Source organism: Pristiophorus japonicus, chromosome 11 (assembly GCF_044704955.1).
Source record: "Pristiophorus japonicus isolate sPriJap1 chromosome 11, sPriJap1.hap1, whole genome shotgun sequence".
Taxonomy (NCBI): Eukaryota; Metazoa; Chordata; class Chondrichthyes; family Pristiophoridae; genus Pristiophorus; species Pristiophorus japonicus.
Genome location: NC_091987.1, coordinates 23,448,764 through 23,474,626, shown reverse-complemented (window position 1 = coordinate 23,474,626; position 25,863 = coordinate 23,448,764). Strand labels below are relative to the sequence as shown.

The following is a 25,863-nucleotide window of genomic DNA, read 5'->3' as shown; positions in this document are numbered from 1 at the left end:
TTGCAACAGTGACAACCGTTCAAAAGTACTTCATTGGCTGTAAAGCGCTTTGAGACGTCCGGTCGTCTTGAAAGGCGCTATATAAATCCAAGTGCTTCAATAGCCTACAGCCCCATTCTGCACCCAGCACGCTGACTGAGGGCAGATAAAGGTCTTGCACCCGCTTTGCATTTGCTCTTGGCCTTTCTGTTCTACTAACGCTTGTGGTTGTGGGATGAGATCCTGGCTTGTTGGAGATGAACCTGTTTCTACAGCTGACCCTGCACTGCAGCAACAAGAGCTCCCTGGAAAACGATTCGATGTCGTGCCTTAAAATCAGCTCACTTCCCCTGTCACACATCTGTGATCCATATCCCAGTGAGCCTGCCCCCCGCTCCCCGCAGTGTCCCTATGAACAGAGCTCCATCTTCGCAAGCCCACGCCCCCCCCTCCCCAAAGCTCCCCTGTGAGCCCCCCTGCCCATATCCTGCCCCCTGGCCCCTTGCTGATACACGGCTTGCTGGCGCATCCTCCCAGCGGGTGTGTTTCACTGATGACCCTGACTCTCTGGCTGCTCAGCACGTGCTTGGGATGGTGAATTTCAGAGTCAGCTCAGACAGCCGCGGCCGTTTATCATCTACACTTATATTTCTTTTGCATTAAGGGAGTTTAACTTGTCTTCGCTTCCCGCGTACTCCAAATCCAACTGCTGCTTTGCAGTATTCAGCTGTGTGTGCTGGGAATTATTCACATGAAGATCTGTAACAAGGGCTGGCTTTATACTTAAAGTTCCCGGACTGCCTTCCACTCCTCCTCCAACCTTCCTCACAGTGAGAGAAGGGTGTGGGAATAGGATCCCAGTGGGAGAAGGGTGTGGGAATGGGATCCCAGTGGGAGAAGGGTGTGGGAATGGGATCCCAGTGGGAGAAGGGTGTGGGAATCCGATCCCAGTGGGAGAAGAGTGTGGGAATGGGATCCCAGTGGGAGAAGGGTGTGGGAATGGGATCCCCGGAGCCCAGTGGGAGAAGGGTGTGGGAATCCGATCCCAGCTTGTGGGTTGTGTCTTGTCTGTCACCGACACAACCAATTGTTTTGATACATGGTCACCTGGTCAGTATAGAGGGAGCTTTACTCTGTATCTAACCCCGTGCTGTATCTGCCCTGGGAGTGTTTGATGGGACAGTGTAGAAGGAGCTTTACTCTGTATCTAACCCCATGCTGTACCTGTCCTGGGAGTGTTTGATGGGACAGTGTAGAGGGAGCTTTACTCTGTATCTAACCCCATGCTGTACCTGCCCTGGGAGTGTTTGATGGGACAGTGTAGAGGGAGCTTTACTCTGTATCTAACCCCATGCTGTACCTGCCCTGGGAGTGTTTGATGGGACAGTGTAGAGGGAGCGTTACTCTGTGTCTAACCTGTCCCAAAGCTGATCCAGAAGTGCCTGACAGCTGTTGTCTGACTTACTCTATAACTTATCGAAAAACTCAACTCCTCAACACTGTCATTTTTTCACCTTGATAAGCAGAATGAAATCATCAAATAACTGGAAAAAAATATCTAATGAAACCATTTTCACAGTGTCCACTTGTGATGTTCATTGACCAGTTTGTGAATGACGGGAACTGTATCTGTCATTAACTATGACTTTAATGTACCTATTGATCGGTCATTGTGAGAAAGGACAGGGACGAGAGTGAGGGCTGGTTTTTCTTACCTTGCTGTCTGATCTTTCTGTTTCTAGATGTATCCTCTACAAAAGTGCCCGACTCGAAAGGGAAGACCTTCACAGTCAGCAGTACGCTGGCACTGCAGGTGGATCGCAATGATGATGGTGTGGCCGTGAGCTGCACTGTGGACCACGAATCACTCAGATCAGCACCACAGCTGGCCAAGCAAGTTCTTGACATTCAATGTAAGCTCCAAGCCCTTTCTCCAGCATCTCAGCCAAGCACATCTCTCACTTTTCGTTCCGTATTTGATTGATATATTTACTTTATCATTTCCAGAGGGATAGAATTGAAAAGCAGGAAGTTAGCTTAAAGTTGCATCGAACCTTGGTTAGACCACACTGCGCACAGTCCCTGGGCTCCCTATCACAACATGGATACAGAGGCACTGGAGAAGGTGGAAAAGAAAAATTCACAAGGCCGGTACCCAAACGGAGAGGTTATAATATCAGCTCACCCCTCAGCCCTCTCTTTTTCAGAGAAGAGAGTCCCAGTCTGTTCAGTTTCTCCTGACAGAGCTCTTTAAAATGATGAAGGGGTTGGATAGGGTAGACGTGGAGAAGATGTGTCACTTGTGGGGGAGTCCAGAACTCAGGGCCACATGGAGTAGTGAAAGCAAATAGCACAAGTGCCTTTAAGGGAATCCAGATAAATACGTGAGAAAGTAATAGAGGGATATGGTGACGAGGGGTAGATGGAGAGGGGTGGGGGAGGGAGGGTGATGTGGAGCATAAACCCTGGCACGGAGCGGTGGGGCCCAATGACCTGTTCCTGTGCTGTACACTGGCTGTAACATTATGTATAATTTTGCTCTATATCCTCCCCAATTGGGATATTCATGGTGTTACCCATCAGGGCGTAGGTTATGTACTTTTTCTTGACACCAGTGAGACACTCACCGCAGAATCCCCAGCCTCTGACCCACTCTTGTAGCCACAGTATTGATGGGGCTGCTCCAGTTATGTTTCTGGCTAATGGTGGCCCCTAAGGATGTTGATGGTGGGGGATTTGAACTCACGTCTCTGGGTGTTAGGCCACACCTCTGGATTCCTGGTCCAGTAACAGAACCACTCTGGTACTGTACCCGTTACTTGTCCACTGATAACCAAAGTGAGATTACCCAAATCTACTTTGCTTAAACCTTCTTCACCTAAAGCCAACAGTAGCTGCTCCCTAACTCAGCAAGAATATCTAACAAATAAATACATAAATAGAAGTTACACCACGTAAACAGGCCGTTCTGTACTGCAGCACTTTGCAATCTTTCTCCATTTCAATAATAACTTGCTCTTTGATTTTTTTTCTGCCAAAGTGCATAAACTCACACTTTCCAACATTATACTCCATCTGACAAATTTTTGCCCACTTTTGCCTGTCTATGTCCTTTTGCAGATTTTTTGTGTCCTCCTCACACATTGCTTTTCCTCCTATCTTTGTATCATCAGCAAACTTGGCTACGTTACACTCAGTCCCTTCTTCCAAGTCGTTAATATAGATTGTAAATAGTTGGGGTCCCAGCACTGATCCCTGCGACACCCCACTAGTTACTGATTGCCAACCCGAGAATAAACCATTTATCCCGACTCTCTCTTTTCTGTTAGTTAGCTAATCCATGCTAATATATTAACCCCAACCCCATGAACTTTTATCTTGTGCAGTAACCTTTTATGTGGCACCTTATCAAATGCCTTCTGGAAATCCAAATACACCACATCCACTGGTTCCCCTTTATCCACTCTGTTTGTTACATCTTCATAAATCCATGCTGACTCTGCCTGACTGAATTTTGCTTTTCTAAATGTTCTGCTACTGCTTCTTTAATAATTTTTCCCAGGAGGCCCCGCCCGGCCACTTACCAATCAGAAGGCCCCGCCCAGCCACTCACCAATCAGGAGGCCCTGCCCGGCCACTCACCAATCAGGAGGCCCCGCCCGGCCACTCACCAATCAGGAGGCCCCCGTCCGGCCACTCACCAATCAGGAGGCCCCGGCCGGCCGTGCACCAATCAGGAGGCCCTGCCCGGCCATGCACCAATCAGAAGGCCCCGTCGGGCTGTGCACCAATCAGGAGGCCCCGCCCGGCCGCTCACTAATCAGGAGGCCCCGTCCGACCGTGCACCAATCAGGAGGCCCCGCCCAGCCTCTCACCAATCAGTAGGCCCCGCCCAGCCGCTCACCAATCAGGAGGCCCTGCCCGGCTGCACAACAGCTGTTGACGCTGGAAGTTACCGAGCATGTGTGTTCATGCAGAAAATTTCCAAGTACCGTGCACGAAAAAAATCGTCCACTCTGGACCCCCTCTCCCTGTACCCCACTCTGAATCCCCCTCCCCCATGTCCCACTGTATCCCACTCCGGACTCCATCCCCCCTGTACCCCACTCCGGACTCCATCCCCCCTGTACCCCACTCCGGATCCCCCTCTCCCCCCTGTACCCTACTCCGAATCGCCCTCCCCCTGTACCCGACTCTAGTCCCCCTCACCACTGTACCCCACTCTGGACCCCCTCACCACTGTACCCCATTCAGTACCCCCTCCCCCTGTACCCCACTCAGTACCCCCTCCCCTGTACCCCACTCAGTACCTCCTCCCCCTGTACCCCACTCAGTACCCCCTCCCCCTGTACCCCATTCAGTACCCCCTCCCCCTGTACCCCACTCAGTACCCCCTCCCCTGTACCCCACTCAGTACCTCCTCCCCCTGTACCCCACTCAGTGCCCCCTCCCCCTGTACCCCACTCAGTACCCCCCTCCCCTGTGCCCCACTCAGTACCTCCTCCCCCTGTACCCCACTCAGTACCCCCTCCCCCTGTACCACACTCAGTACCCCCCTCCCCTGTGCCCCACTCAGTACCTCCCCCCCTGTACCCCACTCAGTACACCCTCCCCCTGTACCCCACTCAGTACCCCCTCTCCCTGTAGCCCACTCAGTACCCCCTCCCCCCCTGTACCCTACTCCGAATCGCCCTCCCCCTGTACCCGACTCTGGTCCCCCTCACCACTGTACCACACTCCGGCCCCCATGCCCCCTGTACCCCACTCAGTACCCCCTCCCCCTGTACCCCACTCAGTACCCCATCCCCTGTACCCCACTCAGTACCTCCTCCCCCTGTACCCCACTCAGTACCCCCTCCCCCTGTACCCCACTCAGAACCCCCTCCCCCTGTACCCCACTCAGTACCCCCTCCCCTGTGCCCCACTCAGTACCTCCTCCCCCTGTACCCCACTCAGTACCCCCTCCCCCTGTACCCCACTCAGTACCCCCTCTCCCTGTAGCCCACTCAGTACCCCCTCCCCCTATAGCCCACTCAGTACCCACTCCCCCTGTACCCTACTCAGTACCTCCTCCCCTGTACCCCACTCAGTACCCCCTCCCCCTGTACCCCACTCAGTACCCCCTCCCCCTGTACCCCACTCAGTACCACCTCCCCCTGTACCCCACTCAATACCCCCTCCCCTGTACCCCACTTCGGACCCCCTCTCCCCTGTACCCCACTCCGGACCCCCTCCCTTTGTACCCCAATCCGGTCCCCCTTCCCCTGTACACCACTCAGTACCTCCTCCCCCTGTACCCCACTCCAGACCCCCTCTCCCCTGTACCGCACTCACTGCCCCCTCCCCCGTACCCCACTCCGGACTCCCTCCCCTTGTACCCCACTCAGTACCCCCTCTCCCTGTACCCCACTCAGTACCCCCTCTCCCGGTACCCCACTCACTACCCCCTCCCCCTGTACCCCACTCCGAACCCCCTCTCCCCTGTATCCCACTCAGTACCTCCTCCCCTGTACCCCAATCCAGACCCCCTCCCCCTGTACCCCACTCAGTATCCCCTCCCACCTGTACCCCAATCTGACCCCCTTCTCCTGTGCCCCACTCGGTAGCCCCTCCCCCTGTACCCCACTCAGTATCCCCTCCCCCTGACCCCACTCTCCTTCACCATACCCCACTCATAACCCCACTCTCCTTCCCCTCCTCTACCTCACTCAGTACCTCACTCTCCTCCCCCCTCCTCTGCCCTGTACCTCAATCTAGCCCGCCCTGTACTCTTTAACCCTCTCTACCACTTCTCTGTTTTTTTAAGTCGTTCATGGGAAGCATTTATTGCCCATCCCTAATTGGCCTTAATTGTGTCGGCCAAGGCTCAGTGGGCAACACAGTCGCCCCTGAGTCGGATGATTGTGGGTACAGGGCCCACTCCAGGGACGTGAGCACATAAATGCAGGCTGACACTCCGTGCAGTACTGAGTGAGCGCCGCACTGTCGGAGGGACAGTACTGAGGGAGTGTCGCACTGTCGGAGGGGCAGTACTGAGGGAGCACCGCACTGTCGGAGGGACAGTACTGAGGGGGCACTGCACTGTCGGAGGGGCAGTACTGAGGGAGCGGCGCACTGTCGGAGGGGCAGTACTGAGGGAACGCCGCAATCTCGGAGGGGCAGTACTGAGGGAGCGCCGCACTGTCGGAGGGGCAGTACTGAGGGAGCGCCGCACTGTCGGAGGGGCAGTGCTAAGGGAGTGCTGCACTGTCGGAGGGGCAGTACTGAGGGAGTGCCGCACTGTCGGAGGGGCAGTGCTAAGGGAGTGCTGCACTGTCGGAGGGACAGTGCTAAGGGAGTGCTGCACTGTTGGAGGGGCAGTACTGAGGGAGCGCCGCACTGTCGGAGGGGCAGTGCTAAGAGAGCGCTGCACTGTCGGAGGTGCCGTCTTTCGGATGAGACGTTAAACCGAGGCTCCGTCTGCCATCTCAGGCGGACGTAAAGGGTCCCATGGCACTATTTTGAAGAAGAGCAGAGTAGTTCTCCCCGGTGTCCTGGGGCCAATATTTATCCGTCAACCAACATAACAAAGCAGATTTTCTGGTCATTGTCACATTGCTGTGTGTGGGAGCTTGTTGTGTGCACATTGGCTGCTGTGTTTCCCACATTACAACAGTGAGTACACTCCAAAAGTATGTCATTGGCTGTAAAGGGCTTTGAGAATTTCAGTGGCCGTGAAAGGCGCTATATAAATGCAAGCCTTTCTTTAAGAAGCTGGTGGTGAGCCGCAGAGGGCAGTGAAGAGTCAACCACATTGCTGTGGGTCTGGAGTCACATATAGGCCCAGACCGGGTAAGGGCAGCAGATGTCCCTCCCTAAAGAACATTTGTGAACCAGATGGCTTTTTACGACAAAAAGGTAATTTCAGGGTCACCATTACTGATACGAGTTTTTTATTCCAGATTTATTTAATTAACAGAGGTATGGAAAGAAAGCAGGAAAGGGGTATTGAGGTGAATGATCAGCCATGGTCTTATTGGATGGTGGTGCAGGCTTGAAAGGCCGAATGGCCTACTCCTGCACCTATGTTTAAATTCCCCAGCTGCCGTGGTGGGATTTGAACACACTTCTCTGGATCATTAGTCCAGATTTCTGAATTACCGGTCCAGTAATATACCACTGTGCTACTGTTCCAACTCATCCTCTCCCCATGCTGCTGGCACCTCTCTGAACTCCCACCGAATGTTTGCCCTCCTTCAGTTACCATCAGAGTTTTACTCGGTGAGACGTTTAATTGCTGCTTGGTGCTCCCGCTGGATTTGCTGCAGAACTGTGCCCAGCCCCTGCCCTGTTCTAAGCAGGACTCTGAAAGCACTTCTCCCCAGCTTCGAATTCCACGCACGACCCTGAAACGACCTTGTGCTGTTTGTATTAATGCCCAATCACTGCAGCATGTTAACAGTGTGATCACCTTCTCCTCCAATTACCTCGCTATTGATTCTGGCCTCTTGATTTCACCGCAATCTATCTTTATAATCCATACTTACATTTATTTCCAATTATCCTGTATTTAATCCATTCCTCTACCACTCTCCCCTCGTTTAAATAGTTCCTGTCACATTCTGTATTCAGGTCTTGTATCCCAGAGCCTTGATCTAATTACATGATGCAATCTCCCTCACACAGCATCTTTATTCTTCAAAATAATCCCCGCTTTTCATTTTTTTCAATTTTCTTCTCTTTTCCACACTCACTGACTCTCACTGGGGTACAGATCCCACACACACTGACTCTCACTGGGGTACGGATCCCACACACACTGACTCTCACTGGGGTACGGATCCCACACACACTGACTCTCACTGGGGTACGGGTCCCACACACACAGACTCTCACTGGGGTACGGGTCCCACACACACTGACTCTCAGTGGGGTACGGGTCCCACACACACTGACTCTCACTGGGGTACGGGTCCCACACACACTGACTCTCACTGGGGTACGGGTCCCACACACACTGACACTCACTGGGGTACGGGACCCACACACATTGACTCTCTGGGGTACGGGTCCCACACACACTGACTCTCACTGGGGTACGGGTCCCACACACACTGACTCTCTGGGGTACGGGTCAGTGTATTTTGGATGCCATCTTGATGTGTCAGCTGGATAGCATGTTGAAGGCTACAAGAGTGTGGACTCATGGGATTCAAGTGGTGATGTGATCACGAGTAGGGACTCTGACTGACTTTCCTCTCCTTAATGCAGGGATGGAGATGTATTTTGGCATGGGATGAATTACCTGCCTTCCCGTCTGTCTATCTCAGGAGCAAAGCAGCAGGTGCATTTACCAAGAAGGAGCATTCTCCCTTTGGTCTTCCTGCACTGTATTAATCCCAGCCTTCACTCAGCCTTAGCTTTACCCTATCATGTGTCGGCTCGCGAGGAACCAGAGAGCTCCCATCATCATCATAGGCAGTCCCTCGTGTCGAGGATGACTTGCTTCCACGCCAAAAAATGATGAGTTCACAGGTGTTTCAATGAAGGACCTAATATTCCAGGTCCCGAACTAAATCTTGAAGGGTGGAAGATGCCTGTGCGTGGATTTTTTTAACGTGGGGTGACCGTTGCACACCAGCCACCACACGGGCTTGACTGAGCTAGGTCTTGGTCCAGTGGCAAGGGTTGACCAAGACGACTGGAGACCAGCTCTGCTGCACGGACCTAGTGCGCGCACATATCGCAGTGTGGGCTGGCCCGTGCTGCCCCTGGACCCTCCGCTCTTCTGGGCCCTGATCACGTCGCTCCTGCTGTACCTGCCCACGCTCCAATCAGCAGGTATAGCAGGAGCGGCAAGGTCGGGCCGAAGTAGCGGCGAGTGATTGTGGAGCAACGTGATCAGGGCCCAGGAGAGGCGAGAGTTCGGGGCCAGAAGAGGCGAGGGTCAACCATATAGTGTGGGCCAGACCGGGTAGTGGAGCTTTCCTTCCCCTTAGGACATTCCATCAACAAGTTGGGTTTTCACACCAACCTGGCAGAATTCTATCCAGTACCAGCCTATCAATTTCCAGACTTATCGAATTAAATTTCACAGCTTGCCCTGGTGAGAGTTCACTCATGACCTCTGGGTTGCTCATCCCGTCCTATAACCATCACCATTTAGTTGAGCTTCTTCCCGAGAATCCCGATACTCTAAGTTCTCCCGACATAGAATGTCCACCAGCTCTGGGGAGCGTTCAGCTGCTGATATGCATGAAGGTACTTGTCACTGGGTACAGAGGCACACTGCTTCTGTTATTGGGTTTAGTAATCAAGAGAACGGGAGTTCAAAGCCCACCAGGGCCGGTTGAGAAATTAGTTTAAAAATCTGGAAATTACAACCTGAAGCTGTTGGATTTTCTTGAAAATGCAACCGGTTCACTATTGTCCTTTGGGGAAGGAAACCTGCTGACCTTACCCAGTCTGGCCCCTATCTGACTCCAGACCTACGGCAATATGGCTGATTCTTAACTGTCCTCTGAAATGGCCCAGCGAGACACTCAGTTGGTATCAGAAGTTCAAGTAGAGGGTCCATCATCACCTTATCAACCACAAACAACTACTTGCATTTAATTAGCACCTATAGCATAGTAAAACATCCCAAGTTGCTTCATGGGAGCCATTATTCATACTGCTGTGAAGCGCCTTGGGATGTTTTACTACGTTAAAAGCACTATATAAATCAAGTTGTTGTTGTTATCAAACAAAATTAGGCACTGAGCCACAGAAGGAGATATTAGGACAGCTTGATCAAGGCGGCAGGTTTTAAGGAGTGTCTTAAAGGAGGAGAGAGAGGTGCAGAGGTTTAGGGAGGGAATTCCAGAGCTCGGGGACCAGGCAGCTGAAGGCACGGCCACCGATGATGGAGCAAGACAAAAGGGGCTGCACAAGTGACCAGAATTGGAGGAGCGCAGAGATCTCGGGGGGTTGTGGGGCTGGAGGAGGTTACAGAGATAGTGAGGGGCGAGGCCATGGAGGAATTTGAAAACAAGGATGAGAATTTTGAAACCGAGGCAACTAGGGGATGCCCACATCTTAAGAATGAATGGATATAGAGAAGGGAAGAAATCTTTTTATCTTCTCTGTAGTATATGCAAGCACTCTAATAATGACTCCACGAGGTAAAGATTTAGTACTTGAACTGTACAGACCGTAGTTCTTTCTTGCAACTCCTCGAGTCAGGACACCAAGAGCTGAGCTCCCTTTTATACTGGGTTACCTGCACAGGTGACCCTTAGGTCTCCAGCAGCAGCACCCTCTGGTGTACAGGTATGGTGTATACAGGGTGAAGGTACATTCAGTGGTCTGGTGTTACGGTACATACATTACATACAAACATAACATTCTCCATCTTTCCTTCTGTCAAATTCTCACTGCAGTTGTTGTTCATGGGTACAAATGATGATTAATAACTCTTTCCTCAGAACCACTGGCTCTGTGATCCTTGTATCTTCATGGATCTTTTTCATTCTCCCCTCTCCCTTTCCTTACAAGACTCTTCATTGTGTTCACCAATTCTATTTCGTCCCTTGACACTTGACACTTACAGCTCCTCACTTTCCCTTGCATCGAGGATGTGACATGTCCCACTGGCATGTCAATAAGCTTTCTTCTCCCAGGCATTGCCGGAACCACTTTGCTTCATTTGCTACACTCGCCTGAGCCAGGCTGGACGGGAAGGGTGTGAGCGAAGGTCAGGAGAGTAAACGTCAACCACTCAATGTCCTCACCGGCTCTCCGTCTCGCACGTGACACAGCTGGTCACACACCCGCATGGAAACCGTCTGACAACTTCAGAAGAGGAAAATACACCATCTCATCTCATCAGCAATATCCCAACCAAAGGGTACGGGAACAGGGCAGGGAATGGAGTGAAAGCTCAGAGCTGTGACAGGGAATTAGCACCAGCACAGACACAGGCACCATGGACCAAATCGCCTCCTTCTGTATTGAAACTCTACGATTCAGTGATAAATCTGTCTTCACTCCATCAGCATATAAATTATTGAGATTCTGCAATCTGCAAACCATTTGATATATGAGTTAATAGTAATAAGATCCATCATTGAGTTAATGATATTTTTAAACAGCAATGAGTTAATGGTAATTATATCTATCATTGAGTTAATAGTATTTATCGTCATCAAAGAATTATAATAACTATATTCAACAATGATTTGATAGTAATTATATCTATCACTGAGTTACTGACAATTATATCCATCAGGTTAGTTAATATCCAGCAATAAGTTAATTGTAATTATATCAATCTTTGCGTTAATGGTAATTTCATCCATCATCGAGTTATTAGTAATGATCTCTGTCATTGAGTTAGAATCACAGAATCATAGGCCTAGAAATACCAGACCTGTGCACTGGTCGTTAACGCTTGTTTGCTCGAGAAAATGTCGGCTGCCAGGTTTCGACCTGCGCCCGGCACAGGATACGGACAATTGCGTAAGGCCCATTGAGCTGCCGTCGACAGCGCTGGCCCTGAAATGGAAATGAGCAGATCATGACGTCAATCGGCGTGCAATGCCTGACTTTACGCCACATCTGCAAACTTCGGCGTTCTCGCTCCGTTTAACGCCGGATCCGAAGCACACTCATAAAAGCGTGTGTGAACAGTGTGTCTGACATGCGTGATTGTGTATATGTGCATGTGTGTTTCGTACAATCAGAGAAATTTACAGCACAGAAGGAGGCCATGTCGGCCCATCGTGACCGCGCCAGCCGACCAAGAGCTACCCAGCCTAATCCCACTTTCCAGCTCTTGGTACGTAGCCCTGTAGGTTACGCCACTTCAGGTGCATATCCAAGTACTTTTTAAATGTAGTGAGGGTTTCTGCCTCTACCACCCTTTCAGCCAGTGACTTCCAGACCCCCATCACCCTCTGGGTGAAAACATTTCCCCTCAAATCCCCTCTAAACCTCCCCCAATTACTTTAAATCTATGTTCCCTGGTTGTTGACTACATTACTAAAGGAAATAGGTCCTTCCTTTCCACTCTATCCAGGTCCCTCATAATCTTATACACCTCAATAAGGTCTCCCCTCAGCCTCCTCTGTTCCAAAGTTTATGCTTGTGTTATGTAATACATTCTTTTGAATTCAACAGTGAGGAATATTGTTAAGCCTCCACAAAGAGGTGAGACTCCCTTAAATGTGGGGCCATAACGTTGTAACATTTACAAAACAGCAAACACACTGCAATCATACGCAGGACTGGTCTCCCCAACAGACACACAGCAGTAAGATTGGGAAATACAAGTGAATAAAGCTCACTCCATCCAAACACCACATCAGGTGGATGGAAAAAAATCCCATGGCACTATTTCAAGGCAGAGCAGAGAAGTTCTCCTGGTGCAAAAATATTTTACAGGCACATCAGTAAAAAAAGGAAGGGTGGGTTGGGAATAGGGCTGGACAGGATAATACCACAGGTAACGATAGAGAAATATTACATAATTACTTTGCCTCATTATTTATCAGGGAGATAGAACAGGTGAACATGACATTGGATGATGAGACGAGTAATGAAATAACTGCATTTAAAATAAAAAGGATATATTAATAAACTATTCAAATTCAAAGAGGGAAAAAACTCCTATTCTGGATGGATTACATCCGCACATTTTAAAAGAATCCAGGGAAGAGATAGTAGAGGCATTACTACACATATTTAAGAATTCATTAGAAAGAGGCGCAGTGTCAGAGGACTGGTAGATAGCTAACGTAATACTTATATTTAACAAGGGGAATAGAACATGCCCAGGGAATTATAGACCAGTCAGCTTAACATCGGTGGTAGGAAAAATAATGGAATCCTGACTAAAGGGGAAAATAGAAGAACATCTAGAACCCAGAAATATAATAATGAATAGTCAGCATGGATTTCAAAAGGGAAAGTCTTACTTGACCAACCTCAGTGAATGTTTTGAAGGGGTAACAGAGAGAGTAGACAAGGGTAATGCAGTAGATGTAATTTATCTAGATTTTCAAAAGGCCTTAGATAAGGTACCCTACAATAGACTGATGAACAAGGTCGGAGAATGCGGGGTCAGGAGACAAGTAGCAGAATGGATAGCTAGCTGGCTTCAAGACAGAAAGCAGAGAGTCGGGGTAAAGGGTAACTGTTCACAGTGGCAGAAGGTGGGTAGTGGTGTTCCAGTGCTGGGACCACAGTTGGTCACAATTTATATTAACCATTTAGAGTTTGGAATTAAAAACACAATTTCTAAATTTGTGGATGATACCAAATTGGGGGATAGTCAATACTGCAACACATTACAGGGGGACATTAATAAACTTGCAGAATGGACATATAATCGGCAAATGAAGTTCAACACAGATAAATGTGAGGTATTGTATGTTGGTAGGAAGAATAGGGAGGTCATTTATTACAGGAGGGTGTGAGTCTGGGTGGGGTAGAGGAACAAAGGGATCTCGGATACAAATACACAAATCACTCAAAGTAGTGACACAGATTCGCAAGGCCATAAAAAGCAAACCAAGAACTAGGGTTTATTTGTTGAGGTATAGAATTGAAAAGTAGGGAAGTTATGCTAAACGTGTATCGAACCTTTGTTAGACTATACTCGGAGTACTGCGTACAGTTCTTGTCACCATATTATAAAAGGATTTCGAGGCACTGGAGAGGGTGCAGAGAAGATTTACAAGGATGATACCAGAAATGCGAGGGTATACATATCAGGAAAGGATGGACAGGCTGGGTCTCTTTTCGTTGAATAAAGAAAGCTGAGAGTGATCCTAATAGAGGTCTTTAAAATGATGAAAGGTTTTGATAGAGTGGATACAGAGAGAATGTTCCCACTTGTGGGGAAGAGTATAACTAGAGGCCATCAATATAAGATAGTCACCAAGAAATCCAATGGGGAATTCAGAGAGTGGTGAGAATGTGGAACTCGTGCCACAAGGGAGTGGTTGAAGTGAATAGTATCGATGCATTTAAGGGGAGGCTGGACAAGCATATGGGGGAGAAGGGAATAGAGGGTTATGCTGATAGAATTAGATGAGGAAAAATGGGAGGAGGCTCGAGTGGAGCATAAACGCCGGTATGGATGGGCCTAATGGCCTGTTTTTGTGCCATTTATCCTGTGTAATCCTACGTAATCCTATCTGTCCTGGGGCCAATATTTATCCCTCAACCAATATCACTAAAACAGATTATCTGATCATTATCACATTGCAGCTTGTGGGAGCTTGCTGTGCACAGATTGCATGCCAGGATTCCCACATTACAACAGTGACTACACTTCAAATGTACTTCACTGGCTATAAGGGGCTTTGGGACGTCTGAAGGTTGTGAAAGGCGCTACAGAAATGCAAGTATTTTAGCTTATTCTATGATGGGCTCCCTCCTCCCCTCCCCTAACCCATTTACCCCATTCCGTGTTGGAGCACTGAGTACTGCCCCTCGCTCCCATGGAATAAATTCATGCGGGAGGGTCATTTTGACTTTGGGAGATAGTGTACAACGGGCAATATCGGACTAGCTGTAAATCAATTTATCAGAGAGATGTACAGAATCTTAGAATGGTTACAGCACGGAAGGAGGCCATTCGGTCCGTCGAGCCCGTGCCGGCTCTCTGCAAGAGCACCTCAGCCAGTCCCACTCCCCCGCCCTTTCCACATAGCCCTGCAATTTTCTTTTGGGTACTTATCCAATTCCCTTTTGAAAGCCACGATTGAATCAGCCTCCACCACCCTCTGAGGCAGCGCATTCCAGATCCTAACCACTCGGCAGCTGAGCCAATGTGCCCACTGTTCCACAAAGTCAAAATTACCCACGCACCCCACCACCAAGCAGTGCCGTTAATATCTCTCTAACCCTCTCTAATCTCAAACGGTTTCCATGGACCCAAAATCCAGCCTTTCTCTGGGAATCTGTGCCGCTCCCACTGTCCTGGGGCCACAGATGATTTTCCAGTCGCTATCTCTGCTCAAGGTTTGTGAGTTTTGTTTCGAGGCAGCATTCGTGTACTCTCTGATCTCAGTCGCACCCAGCACCCTGCTGCGCTTTACCAGGCAAACCTCAGCACATTGGTTTGTGATACTGAGTCTATATTATGCAGAGAGTAAACGCCTGTAATTCCATCTCAGGGTCGAGTATTGTGTGAAGAGTCATCACCAGCTGTCATTGAATTACAGCCTGATAATTCACTCTCAGCTAGTTAGTAATGTACATATCCTGGGCCGGACAGACTACTGCTATGTCTGCTCCCCTTAATATCCAAATTATACTGTGCGCATTGCACCCATTCAGGTAAGCCTGCAAGTCTTGTCTTGTTTCTCTTAAACTCCCTGAAATCAAGACTCATTCTTTCCCTGCTGAAACCCTCAGCCATGCCTATGTTGCATCTAGACTTGACTATTCCAACGCACTCCTGGCTGGCCTCCCACATTCTACTCTATGTAAACTTAAGGTCATCCAAAACTCGGCTGCCTGTGTCCTAACTCACACCAAGTCCCGTTCACCCATCATCATCATAGGCAGTCCCTCGGAATCGAGGAAGACTTGCTTCCACTCTTAGAATGAGTCCTTAGGTGGCTGAACAGTCCAATACGAGAGCCACAGTCCCTGCCACATGTGGGACAGACAGTGGTTGAGGGAAGGGGTGAGTGGGGAATCTGGTTTGCTGCACGCTCTTTCCGTTGCCTGCGCTTGTTTTCTGCATGCTCTCGGCGATGAGACTCGAGGTGCTCAGTGCCCTCCCAGATACACTTCCTCCACTTAGGGCAGTCTTTGGCCAGGGACTCCCAGGTGTCAGTGGGGATGTTGCACTTTATCAGGGAGGCTTTGAGGGTGTCCTTGTAACGTTTCCTCTGCCCACCTTTGGTTCATTTGCCGTGAAGGAGTTCTGAGTAGAGCGCTTGCTTTGGGAGACTCGTGTCTGGCATGCGAACAATGTGGCCTGCCCAGTGGAACTGATCACCCCTGTGTTTGCTGACCTATATTGGCTTCCGGTTAAGTAATGCCTTGATTTCAAAATTGTCATCCTTTCAAATCACTCCAGGGCCTCGCCCCTCCCTATCTCTGTAATCTCCTTCAGCCCCACAACCCCCCAAAGATATCTGTACTCCTCTAATTCTGCCCTCTTGAGCATCCCTGATTATAATCGCTCCACCATTGGTGGCCGTGCCTTCTGTTGCCTGGGCCCCAAGCCCTGGAACTCCCTCCCTAAACCTCTCTGCCTCTTTCCTCCTTCAAGACGCTCCTTAAAACCTACCTCTTTGACCAAGCCCTGCCCTAATTTCTCTTTGTGCGGCTCAGTGTCAAATTTTGTTTTAAAGCACTCCTGTAAAGTGCCCTGGGACATTTTACTACGTTAAAGGCGCTATATAAATACAAGTTATTGTCCTCTTTGCTCTACCCCAATCACCTGTCGACCCCTGCCTCAGAGGGCATCCTGCAGCATTGTGACATTGCTATTACTCACATATCCTGGGGCCTCTCGGTGTGAAACACTAGTAATGTTCCATTCCGTGCCGGATCAGGCCAGTATGTGTTTGCGAGGGGGAGCTGCTCTGAATCGGCCCCAATTCACTGCAGCGTGTGATTCGACAGAAGCAGCAGAATAAAAGCAGCGTTCAGCCGGGGGTGGGTTCGAGCACAAATGCCAGAGGGTAAAGGGCAGTGTCTGTGCGGGAGAGAGGGCGCGAGCTCAGTCAGTGCTGTGTATTTTGACAAGCACCTCCAGCACTGTTCCATTCAAACGCTCTGGCCTGACTGTGCAATGAGACCTCTGGGTCGGTGTCTGGGAGAGGCGCTCACTTGACCAACGCTGATGGACAAGGAGTGAAGGAGGGGTCCTGACAGACTGGCACTGTCAGCAATCTTTCCTCCCTGCACAGCCAACCAAGGTCACAGCCACACTCATTACCCAATTTGATGTTTCAAGTGCTGTAAGAACTTAATTAAATGAAGTGGATATGTTCCATTAACTTGGCTTGTATTCCTTTGCATAGAGAAGATTTAGGGGGTGATCTGATCAAGGTGTTTAAAATGATGAAAGGATTCGATGGAGTAGAGATGGAGAAACTATTCCCTCTGGTGGGGGGAGTCCCAAACAAGGAGGCGTCATTTTAAAATTAGAGCCAGGCTGTTCAGGAAACACTTCTTCACACAAGGGATGCTGGCAACCTGGAACTCTCTCCCCCCAAAAGCTGTTGATTCTGGGACAACTGGAACAATCAACACTGAGCCAGATAGAGTTTTTGCTTTTAGATAGATTGTTGTTGGGTGAGGGTGTGAAGGGATATGGAGCAAAGGCTGCCATTGTATTTGCTGTCATAGAATCAGAGAAATTTACAGCACGGAAGGAGGCCATGTCAGCCCATCGTGTCCGCGCCGGCCGGCTGACCAAGAGCTACCCAGCCTAATCCCACTTTCCAGCTCTCAGTCCGTAGTCCTGTAGGTTACGGCACTTCAAGTGCACATCCAAGTACTTTTAAAATGTGGTGAGGGTTTCTGCCTCTACCACCCTTTCAGGCAGTGAGTTCCAGACCCCCAAAACCCTCTGGGTGAAGGAATTTCCCCTCATATCTCCTCTAAACCTCCCCCCAATTACTTTAAATCTATGCCCCCTGGTTGTTGACCCCTCTGCCAAGGGAAACAGGCCCTTCCTATCCACTCTATCCAGGCCCCTCAATTTTATACACCTCAATCAGGTCTCCTCTATTCCAAAGAAAACAGACCCAGCCTATCTAATCATTCCTCATAGCAAAAATTCTCCTGTCCTGGCAACATCCTCGTAAATCCCCTCTGTACCCTCTCTAGTGCAATCACATCTTTCCTGTAATGTGGTGACCAGAACTGCACGCAGTACTCCAGCTGTGGCCTAACTAGTGTTTTATACAGTTCAAGCATAACCTCCCTGCTCTTGTATTCCATGCCTCGGCCAAGTATTTCATATGCCTTCTTAACCACCTTATCTACCTGGCCTGCTACATTTAGGGGTCTGTGAACCTGCACTCCAAGGTCGCTTTGTTCCTCTACACTTCTCACTGTCCTACCATTTAATGTGTATTCCCTTGCCTAGTTAGCCCTCCCCAAATGCATTACCTCACACTTCTCTGGATTGAATTCCATTTGCCACTGTTCTGCCCACCTGACCAGTACATTGATATCTTCCTGCAGTCCACAGCTTTCTTCTTCATTATCAACCACACAGCCCATTTTAGTATCATCTGCAAACTTCTTAATCATACCCCCAATATTCAAATCTAAATCAGGTTTTGAATTTTTCGGGGAGATTTTTGTCATTTCAAATTTTACAGTTTTCTTACTTTTTCTTTCTGTCCCTTTTCTCTCTCTCTCTCTTATTCCAATCTTTCTTTCCCTCTCTTTGTAATGTATGTATGCCTGGGTTTACCCAAATGTTGTACATTCAATAACTCAATCGGCCTAGTACCGTGAACTTAATCAGGTGCAACCTGACTCTACTTTATTAGTTCTCAAAGTGAGGATTAAACACATGTGTGTCTGTGGTCCAATGACCTCCGACGGTCGCTCCCCCTGGTGGCAGGTAAACCCAGGCATACATACAGTACACTTTTTATTTCTCTTTCTGTGCCTGTTTTGACCTTGAAGTCACCTCCTATAATTTACACTTCCTTCTTCGTCCCTCTGCTGTTTATTTGCAAACCCTCACTCCCAGGGTTTCAGGAGATGCCAAGAGGCCCTGAATCAGCCCGCACGTCCAGCAACTCACTGGGCAACAGTTTTGTTGAGCTGAAGGGCGATGGGACAAGTGTGACTCACGGCCGGCGCTATTTGATGCTCTGCTGCGGCAAAATATGGCCCATTGTTTCGCGCTCAGATCTGTAAAAAGGAATTTCCTGCTGCATCTTGTTGAATTGTCTTCCCTCTCTGATGACGCTGCCTATTCAAACCATCGCAAGTTCCAGCACACAGACAGGCTAACACTGCGTAAGGCTTTCTCTCCATGTGAGCCAACCAGCATTATGCCACTGCCCTCTGTTTTATGGTGTTGTTGGGGCGAGTGGGGGGGGGGGGGGGGAGGGAGGGGCGGTGGGGGAGACCTGTACAACATGTAGCTGCATTGGAACAAGTTATGTGGCTCGGTGTCAAATTTTTGTCTTATAATATTCCTGTGAAGCGCCCTGGGATGTTTTACTATGTTAAAAGCGCTATATAAATACAAGTTGTTGTTGTTGTTCCCATGCGCCTGCTGCCCTTGTCCTTCGAGGGGGTAGAGGTCACGGGTTTGGGAGGTGCTGCCGAAGAAGCCTTGGTGAGTTGCTGCAGTGCATCTTGTAGATGATGCACACTGCAGCCACGGTGCGCCGTTGGTGGAGGGAGTGAATGTTGAAGGTGGTGGATGCTTTGTCCTGGATGGTGTCGAGCTTCGAGTGGTGCTGGAGCTGCAACTCATCCAGGCAAGTGTAGAGTATTCCATCACACTCCTGACTTGTGCCTTGTAGATGGTGGAAAGGCTTTGGGGAATCAGGAGGTGAGACACTCGCTGCAGATACCCAGCCTCTGACCCGCTCTTGTTGCCACAGTATTTGTGTGGCTGGTCCAGTTAAGTTTCTAGTCAATGGTGACCATCAGGATGTTGATGGCGGGGGATTCGGCAATGGTAACGCCGCTGAAGGTCAAGGGGCAGTGGTTAGACTCTTGCTTGTTGGAGATGGTCATAGCCTGGCACTTGTGTGACGGGAATGTTACTTGCCACTTATCAGCCCAAGCCTGAAATCAAATGCAGCACACATTATCTTTGCCTTTATTGATGTATTACAGATGTACCTTCGGTGAAGATTGATTTCTCCAGGAACTTTGCTCGAGAGGGAGATGAATTGAGGCTAGAGTGTCGGGCCACTGGCAACCCAATGTAAGTGAACATTCCTCAGTATTTACAACGGTCGTGTGTACACGATTCCCCAGTTATACCCAGGCTGCGCTGATGATGTGGAAATGGGAATGGACTTCTCAGGTGGCGGTCAGCTGCTTGAAGCAAAGTAAAGGATGAGCAGCATTGGATGTTGGCTGGATTATGAGTGACATGAGCTGGTACAGTTGCTGTCAGATTCCACTGTGGAGTATCATAAAATCGTAGAATGATACGGCACAGAAGGCCATTCGGCCCATCGTGCCTGTGCCGGCTCTGTGACAGAGCGATCCAATTAGTCCCACTCCCTGCTCTGCCCCCACATCCCTGCAAATTTAACCTTTACAAATATTTATCCAATTGCCTTTAGAAAGTTACAATTGAATCTGCTTCCATCGCCCTTTCAGGCAGCGGGTTCCCAATCATCATTACACTCTGCGTACAAACAATTCTCCTCATCTTACCTTTGAATTCTTTGCCGATGATCTTCACCCTGTGTCCTCTGGTTACCAACCTTTTGCCTGTGGGAAGTTTCACTCTGTGAAAACCTCTCACTTCTGTTTATGCACCAAAGGAAGACCATTACTGCTCTGGACAAGGGACAGAGGCAAGACACAAAGGGGATTCCCACTTGGGGGATATTCTTTGCAATATGGGTGGCCAAATTGACAATTTTTAAGGTTATAAAGGGAATTACCAAAACCGCTCCAGGAAAATTCTTGGTGATTGAAGATTCAACTCCCAGGGGATCTCCCAAAAAACTTCAAACCCCCCCAGCCAGCTGCAGACTCGGTGGCACCGCCCCACCCGACTCCGTTATTTCAAGCTGGCAGTTCTGCAAAAACTTAGACATTGCAAAACAGGTGCTGTGGACATGAGGAAAGTGCACTAAAGAGTGCAAGTGGTGGCAAGATGCCAGTAAGGTGTGATCTATAGCGAGGAGGGACTGTGGGATACGGGGAGAAGGTGGGTGGGTGGGGTTGGGGGATATGGGGAGAAGGTGGGTGGTTGGGTTGGGGGATATGGGGAGAAGGTGGGTAGGTGGGGTTGGGGGATATGGGGAGAAGGTGGGTAGGTGGGGTTGGGGGATATGGGGAGAAGGTGGGTGGGTGGGGTTGGGGGATATGGGGAGAAGGTGGGTAGGTGGGGTTGAGGGATATGGGGAGAAGATAGGTGGGTGGGGTTGGGGGATATGGGGAGAAGGTGGGTAGGTGGGGTTGGGGGATATGGGGAGAAGGTGGGTGGGTGGGGTTGGGGGATATGGGGAGAAGGTGGATAGGTGGGATTGGGGGATATGGGGAGAGAGTGAGTGGGTGGGGTTGGGGATATGGGGAGAAGGTGGGTCGGTGGGGTTGGGGGATATAGGGAGAAGGTGGGTAGGTGGGGTTGGGGATATGGGGAGAAGATGGGTAGGTGGGGTTGGGGGATATTGGGAGAGAGTGGGTGGGTGGGGTTGGGGATATGGGGAGAAGGTGGGTATGTTTGAAAAGGTTTTACATTTACTTAAAAGCTACTGTGGCATGGGCTGCTGAGTAGACTGAGTGAGGATGGACAGCCGGGGACAGGTGTCTGCTGAGGTAACATTTCCTGGTCGCTGCCGTCAGGCATCACGGACATTAGAGCAGCTGAGACCGAGATTACCTCGGCCCCGTGGTAATGGAAGGAGAGTTGAGGAATTAAGGGATGAAGGGTGGATTAAACATGCTTTTAAATTTGAAGATAGATTGCTTTGTATAATTTGTGCTGTGTGTGTTGAGGGTGAGGGTGATGCATTCAGCCTGACCTTATACCAAGCACCATAACTGTAAATTCTCCACTCGCTCCATCTCCAGGAAAGCAGCTGACATTCTGAAATGAGTTTCAAATGTCAAGTCTGTTCCGAGTGGGAATTAACCGTCCTTTATTTTCACCGAATTTAACACTAAATTGGCAATTTCACTCAGACATGCCACAGGTTGGCTGGAATGTGAAATGGAACATTTTTCAACGACAGCAATAAGTTACAGTTTTCATAGGCTTGGACAGTGTAGAGGGAGCTTTACTTTGTATCTAATCCCGTGCTGTACCTGCACTGGGAGTGTTTGATGGGGCAGTGTAGAGGGAGCTTTACTCTGTATCTAATCCCGTGCTGTACCTGCCCTGGGAGTGTTTGATGGGGCAGTGTAGAGGGAGCTTTACTCTGTATCTAATCCCGTGCTGTACCTGCCCTGGGAGTGTTTGATGGGACAGTGTAGAGGGTGCTTTACTCTGTATCTAATCCCGTGCTGTACCTGCACTGGGAGTGTTTGATGGGGCAGTGTAGAGGGAGCTTTACTCTGTATCTAACCCCGTGCTGTACCTGCCCTGGGAGTGTTTGATGGGGCAGTGTAGAGGGAGCTTTACTCTGTATCTAACCCGTGCTGTACCTGCCCTGGGAGTGTTTGATGGGGCAGTGTAGAGGGAGCTTTACTCTGTATCTAACCCGTGCTGTACCTGCCCTGGGAGTGTTTGATGGGACAGTATAGAGGGAGCTTTACTTTAACTTGTTAACTCTGGTGCACAAACAGCATTTACGTGCACCAACATCCTTCACTTCAATGAGCAGAAAATTGATGGCATAAAAAGTAATAATAAAGGAGCAGGTACAGTGTGGAGGTACTTTGACCTGGATAAGTATAATACCCTTGACAGTACACCATTGAGCACACAATTCATTTTGCTCTGATAGCAACCTTGATTAAAATCAAATTCAAGCGATAAAATCAATGTTATTTTAACCTGATATTTGCTATCTCACTTGTGCTTTAATCAGATAGCTCAGTGTTAAGTTGATGAATGGAAAACAGAGGTGAGTACATTGGGAGCAGTGCAGCAGACACTGAATTGTGTGTGCGATAGAATCTCTATTCAGCAATTCAACACCCGATTGTTTTACATACACTCTCAAGGTGTTTAATAGAGCTATTTAAAATGAAGAGGGGTTTTGCGAGAGTAGATAGGGAGGGACTGTTTCCACTGGCAGGAGGGTCCGTGACCAGGGGACACATATTTAAGGTGATTGGCTAAAAAAACAGACGAGATAAGGAGATTATTTTTACGCAGCAAGTTCTTGTGATCCTGACTTGGAAATATAGTTGGGTCAAAATCCTGGAACTCCCTCCCTAACAGCACTGTGGGAGCACCTTCACGGACTGCAGGGGTTCAAGGAGGCGGCTCACCACCATCTTCTCAAGGGCAATTAGGGATGGGCAATAACTGGCCAGCGACGCCCACAACCTGAGATTGAATAAAAGAAAAGGGCGGTGGGAGCAGATTCAATCGTAACTTTCAAGATGGAATTGGATAAATACTTGAAAAGGAAACATTTGCTGGCTGTGGGGAAAGAGCGGGGGCAGTGGGACTGATTGGAGAGCTCTGTCACAGAGCTGGCACAGGAACGATGGGCCGAATGGCCTCCCTCTGTGCTGCCACATTCTGTAAGTGTGGTGCTGCTACTCCTGAACACCAAGCAGTGAGGATGGAGGTTTGGGTTCCTCCAAGTTCAGCTCTGGGTGGGGGCTCTATTGTCGACAGGAAGGGAACCTCAAATGCTGGTGGTATCTGTGCCCTCCTTTGGCTGACCACAGGGGTTATTGGGCAGTACAGAGGTAGACTGTCCATCCGCACCCGTAAACACAGGCACATCAGGGAACGTGCACGGGTACAACCTGGGGGAGGGACAACCCTCACACCCGCCTCGAGGACATTTCTCCAAATCCCCATAACAGCACAAGGGAAAACCTCCCTTGTTAACCCCTAAAACAAAGGGGGAAGCAGTCACATATTCCTCAACATGAAGTGGAAAACATAACAAAATGGCCTCTGAAGGTTTAACAGTTTGGTTCTGCCTCACTATCCAGCAGATGGCCAGGGACAGTCGTCATCGTAGGCAGTCCCTCGAAATCGAGGAAGACTTGCTTCCACTCTAAAGTGAGTTCTCAGGTGGCTGTACAGTCCAATACTGGAATTACAGTCTCTGTCACAGGTGGGACAGACAGTGGTTGAAGGAAAGGGTGGGTGGGACAGGTTTGCCGCACGCTCCTTCCACTGCCTGCACTTGTTTTCTGCATGCTCTCGGCAACGAGACTCGAGGAACTCAGCGCCCTCCCGGATGCACTTCCTCCACTTCGGGCAGTCTTTGACCAGGGACTCCCAGGTTCAGTGGGGATGTCGCACTTTATTGGGGGGGCTTTGAGGGTGTCCTTGTAACGTTTACTCTGCCCACCTTTGGCTCGTTTGCCGTGAAGGAGTTCCGAATAGAGCGCTTGCTTTGGTAGTCTCGTGTCCGACATGCGGACAATGTGGCCTGCCCAGCGGAGCTGATTAAGTGTGATCAGTGCTTCAATGCTGGGAATGTTGGCCTGGTCGAGGACGCTAATGTTGGTGTGTCTGTCCTCCCAGGGGATTTGTAGGATCTTGCGGAGACAACATTGGTGGTATTTCTCCAGCGATTTGAGGTGTCTACTGTACATGGTCCATGCCTCTGAACCATACAGGAGGGCGGGTATTACTATAGCCCTGTAGACCATGAGCTTGGTGCCAGTTTTGAGGACAATGCCCGAATGGAGGCAGAGAAGAACGTACAGGAGGCCAGAGCTGGACGAACAGAGAACATTCTCTGGGACATAGGAGTAACCCAGGCTCAGGGAGCGGAGGCTGTAACCCTGTTAGACCCCAAGCTGAGCTTCCGAACACATTTCCACACCATCACCAAACCATCCCAGCCCAGCCCATCCCATCCCAACCCATCCGATCCCATCCCAGCCCAGCCCAGCCGATCCCAGCCCAGCCGATCCCATCCCAGCCCATCGCATCCCAGCCCATCCCATCCCAAACCATCCCAGCCCGGCCCATCCCATCCCATCCCATCCCATCCCAGCCCAACCGATCGCATCCCAGCCGTTCGCATCCCAGCCCATCCCAAACCATCCCATCCCAAACCATCCCATCCCATCCCAACCCATCCCAGCCCAGTCCAGCCCAGCTCAGCCCAGCCCAAACCAGCCCAGCCCAGCCCAGCCCACCTCAGCTCATCCCATCCCATCCCAGCTCAGCCCATTCCATCTCAGTCCAGCCCATCTCATCCCAGCCCATCTCATCCCAGCCAAGCCCAACCCATTCCAGCACATCCCAGCCCAAACCAGCCCATCCCATCCCAGCCAAACCCATCCCATCCCATCCCATCACATCCTAGTCCAGCCCAGTCCATCCCAGCCCAGTTCATCCCAGCCCAGCCCAAACCAGCCTAGCCTATCCCAGCCCATCCCAGTCCAGCCCATTCCAGCCCAAATCAACCCATCCCAACCTATCTCATCCCATCCCATCCCAGCCCAGCCCAGCTCAGTCCAACCCAACCCAGCCTGAACCAGCCCAGCCCAACCCAGCCCAAACCAACTCAGCCCCAACCAACCCAGCCCCAACCAGCTCGGCCCAAACCAACCCAGCCCAAACCAGCCCAGCCCAGCACAAACCAGCCCAGCTCAAACCAACCCAGCCCAAACCAGCCCAGCCCAAACCAACCCAGCCCAAACCAGCCCAGCCCAGCACAAACCAGCCCAGCTCAAACCAACCCAGCCCAAACCAGCCCAGCCCAGCACAAACCAGCCCAGCTCAAACCAACCCAGCCCAAACCAGCCCAGCCCAACCCAGCCCATCCCAGCCCAGCCCATCCCATCCCAAACCAGCCCAGCCCATCCCATCCCAGCCTAGCCCAACCCAGTCCAGCCCAGCCCAGCCCAGCCCAAACCAGCCCAGCCCATCTCAGCCCATCTGAGTCCATCCCATCCCAGCACATCCCATCCCAGCCCATCCTAGCCCAGCCCATCCCAGCCCATCACAACCCAGTCAAAACCAGCCCATCCCAGCCTATCCCATCCCATCCCAGCCCATCCCAGCCCAGCCCATCACAATCCAGCCCAAACCAACCATTCCCATCCCTGCCCATCCCAGCCCATCCGAGCTCAGCCCGGCTC

At 50.2% G+C, this 25,863-nt stretch overlaps 1 protein-coding gene and 1 long non-coding RNA gene across 2 annotated transcripts in view; one reads left to right on the top strand and one right to left on the bottom strand.

Annotated features, from left to right (window-relative positions):
• LOC139275513 (cell adhesion molecule 2-like) overlaps window positions 1–25,863 on the top strand; it is a 414,901-nt gene that overhangs the window by 331,173 nt on the left and 57,865 nt on the right. Inside the window, exons 4-5 of the mRNA XM_070892683.1 lie at window positions 1,722–1,892; window positions 19,786–19,876. Of these exons, the coding sequence (XP_070748784.1) occupies window positions 1,722–1,892; window positions 19,786–19,876 (262 nt within the window). The remainder of the gene's footprint in view (window positions 1–1,721; window positions 1,893–19,785; window positions 19,877–25,863) is intronic.
• On the bottom strand, window positions 10,129–11,469 carry LOC139275697 (uncharacterized). The gene is made up of 2 exons (XR_011595733.1): window positions 11,369–11,469; window positions 10,129–11,020 (listed from the first exon to the last, which is right to left on the bottom strand). It is a non-coding gene; the product is annotated as an uncharacterized lncRNA (long non-coding RNA).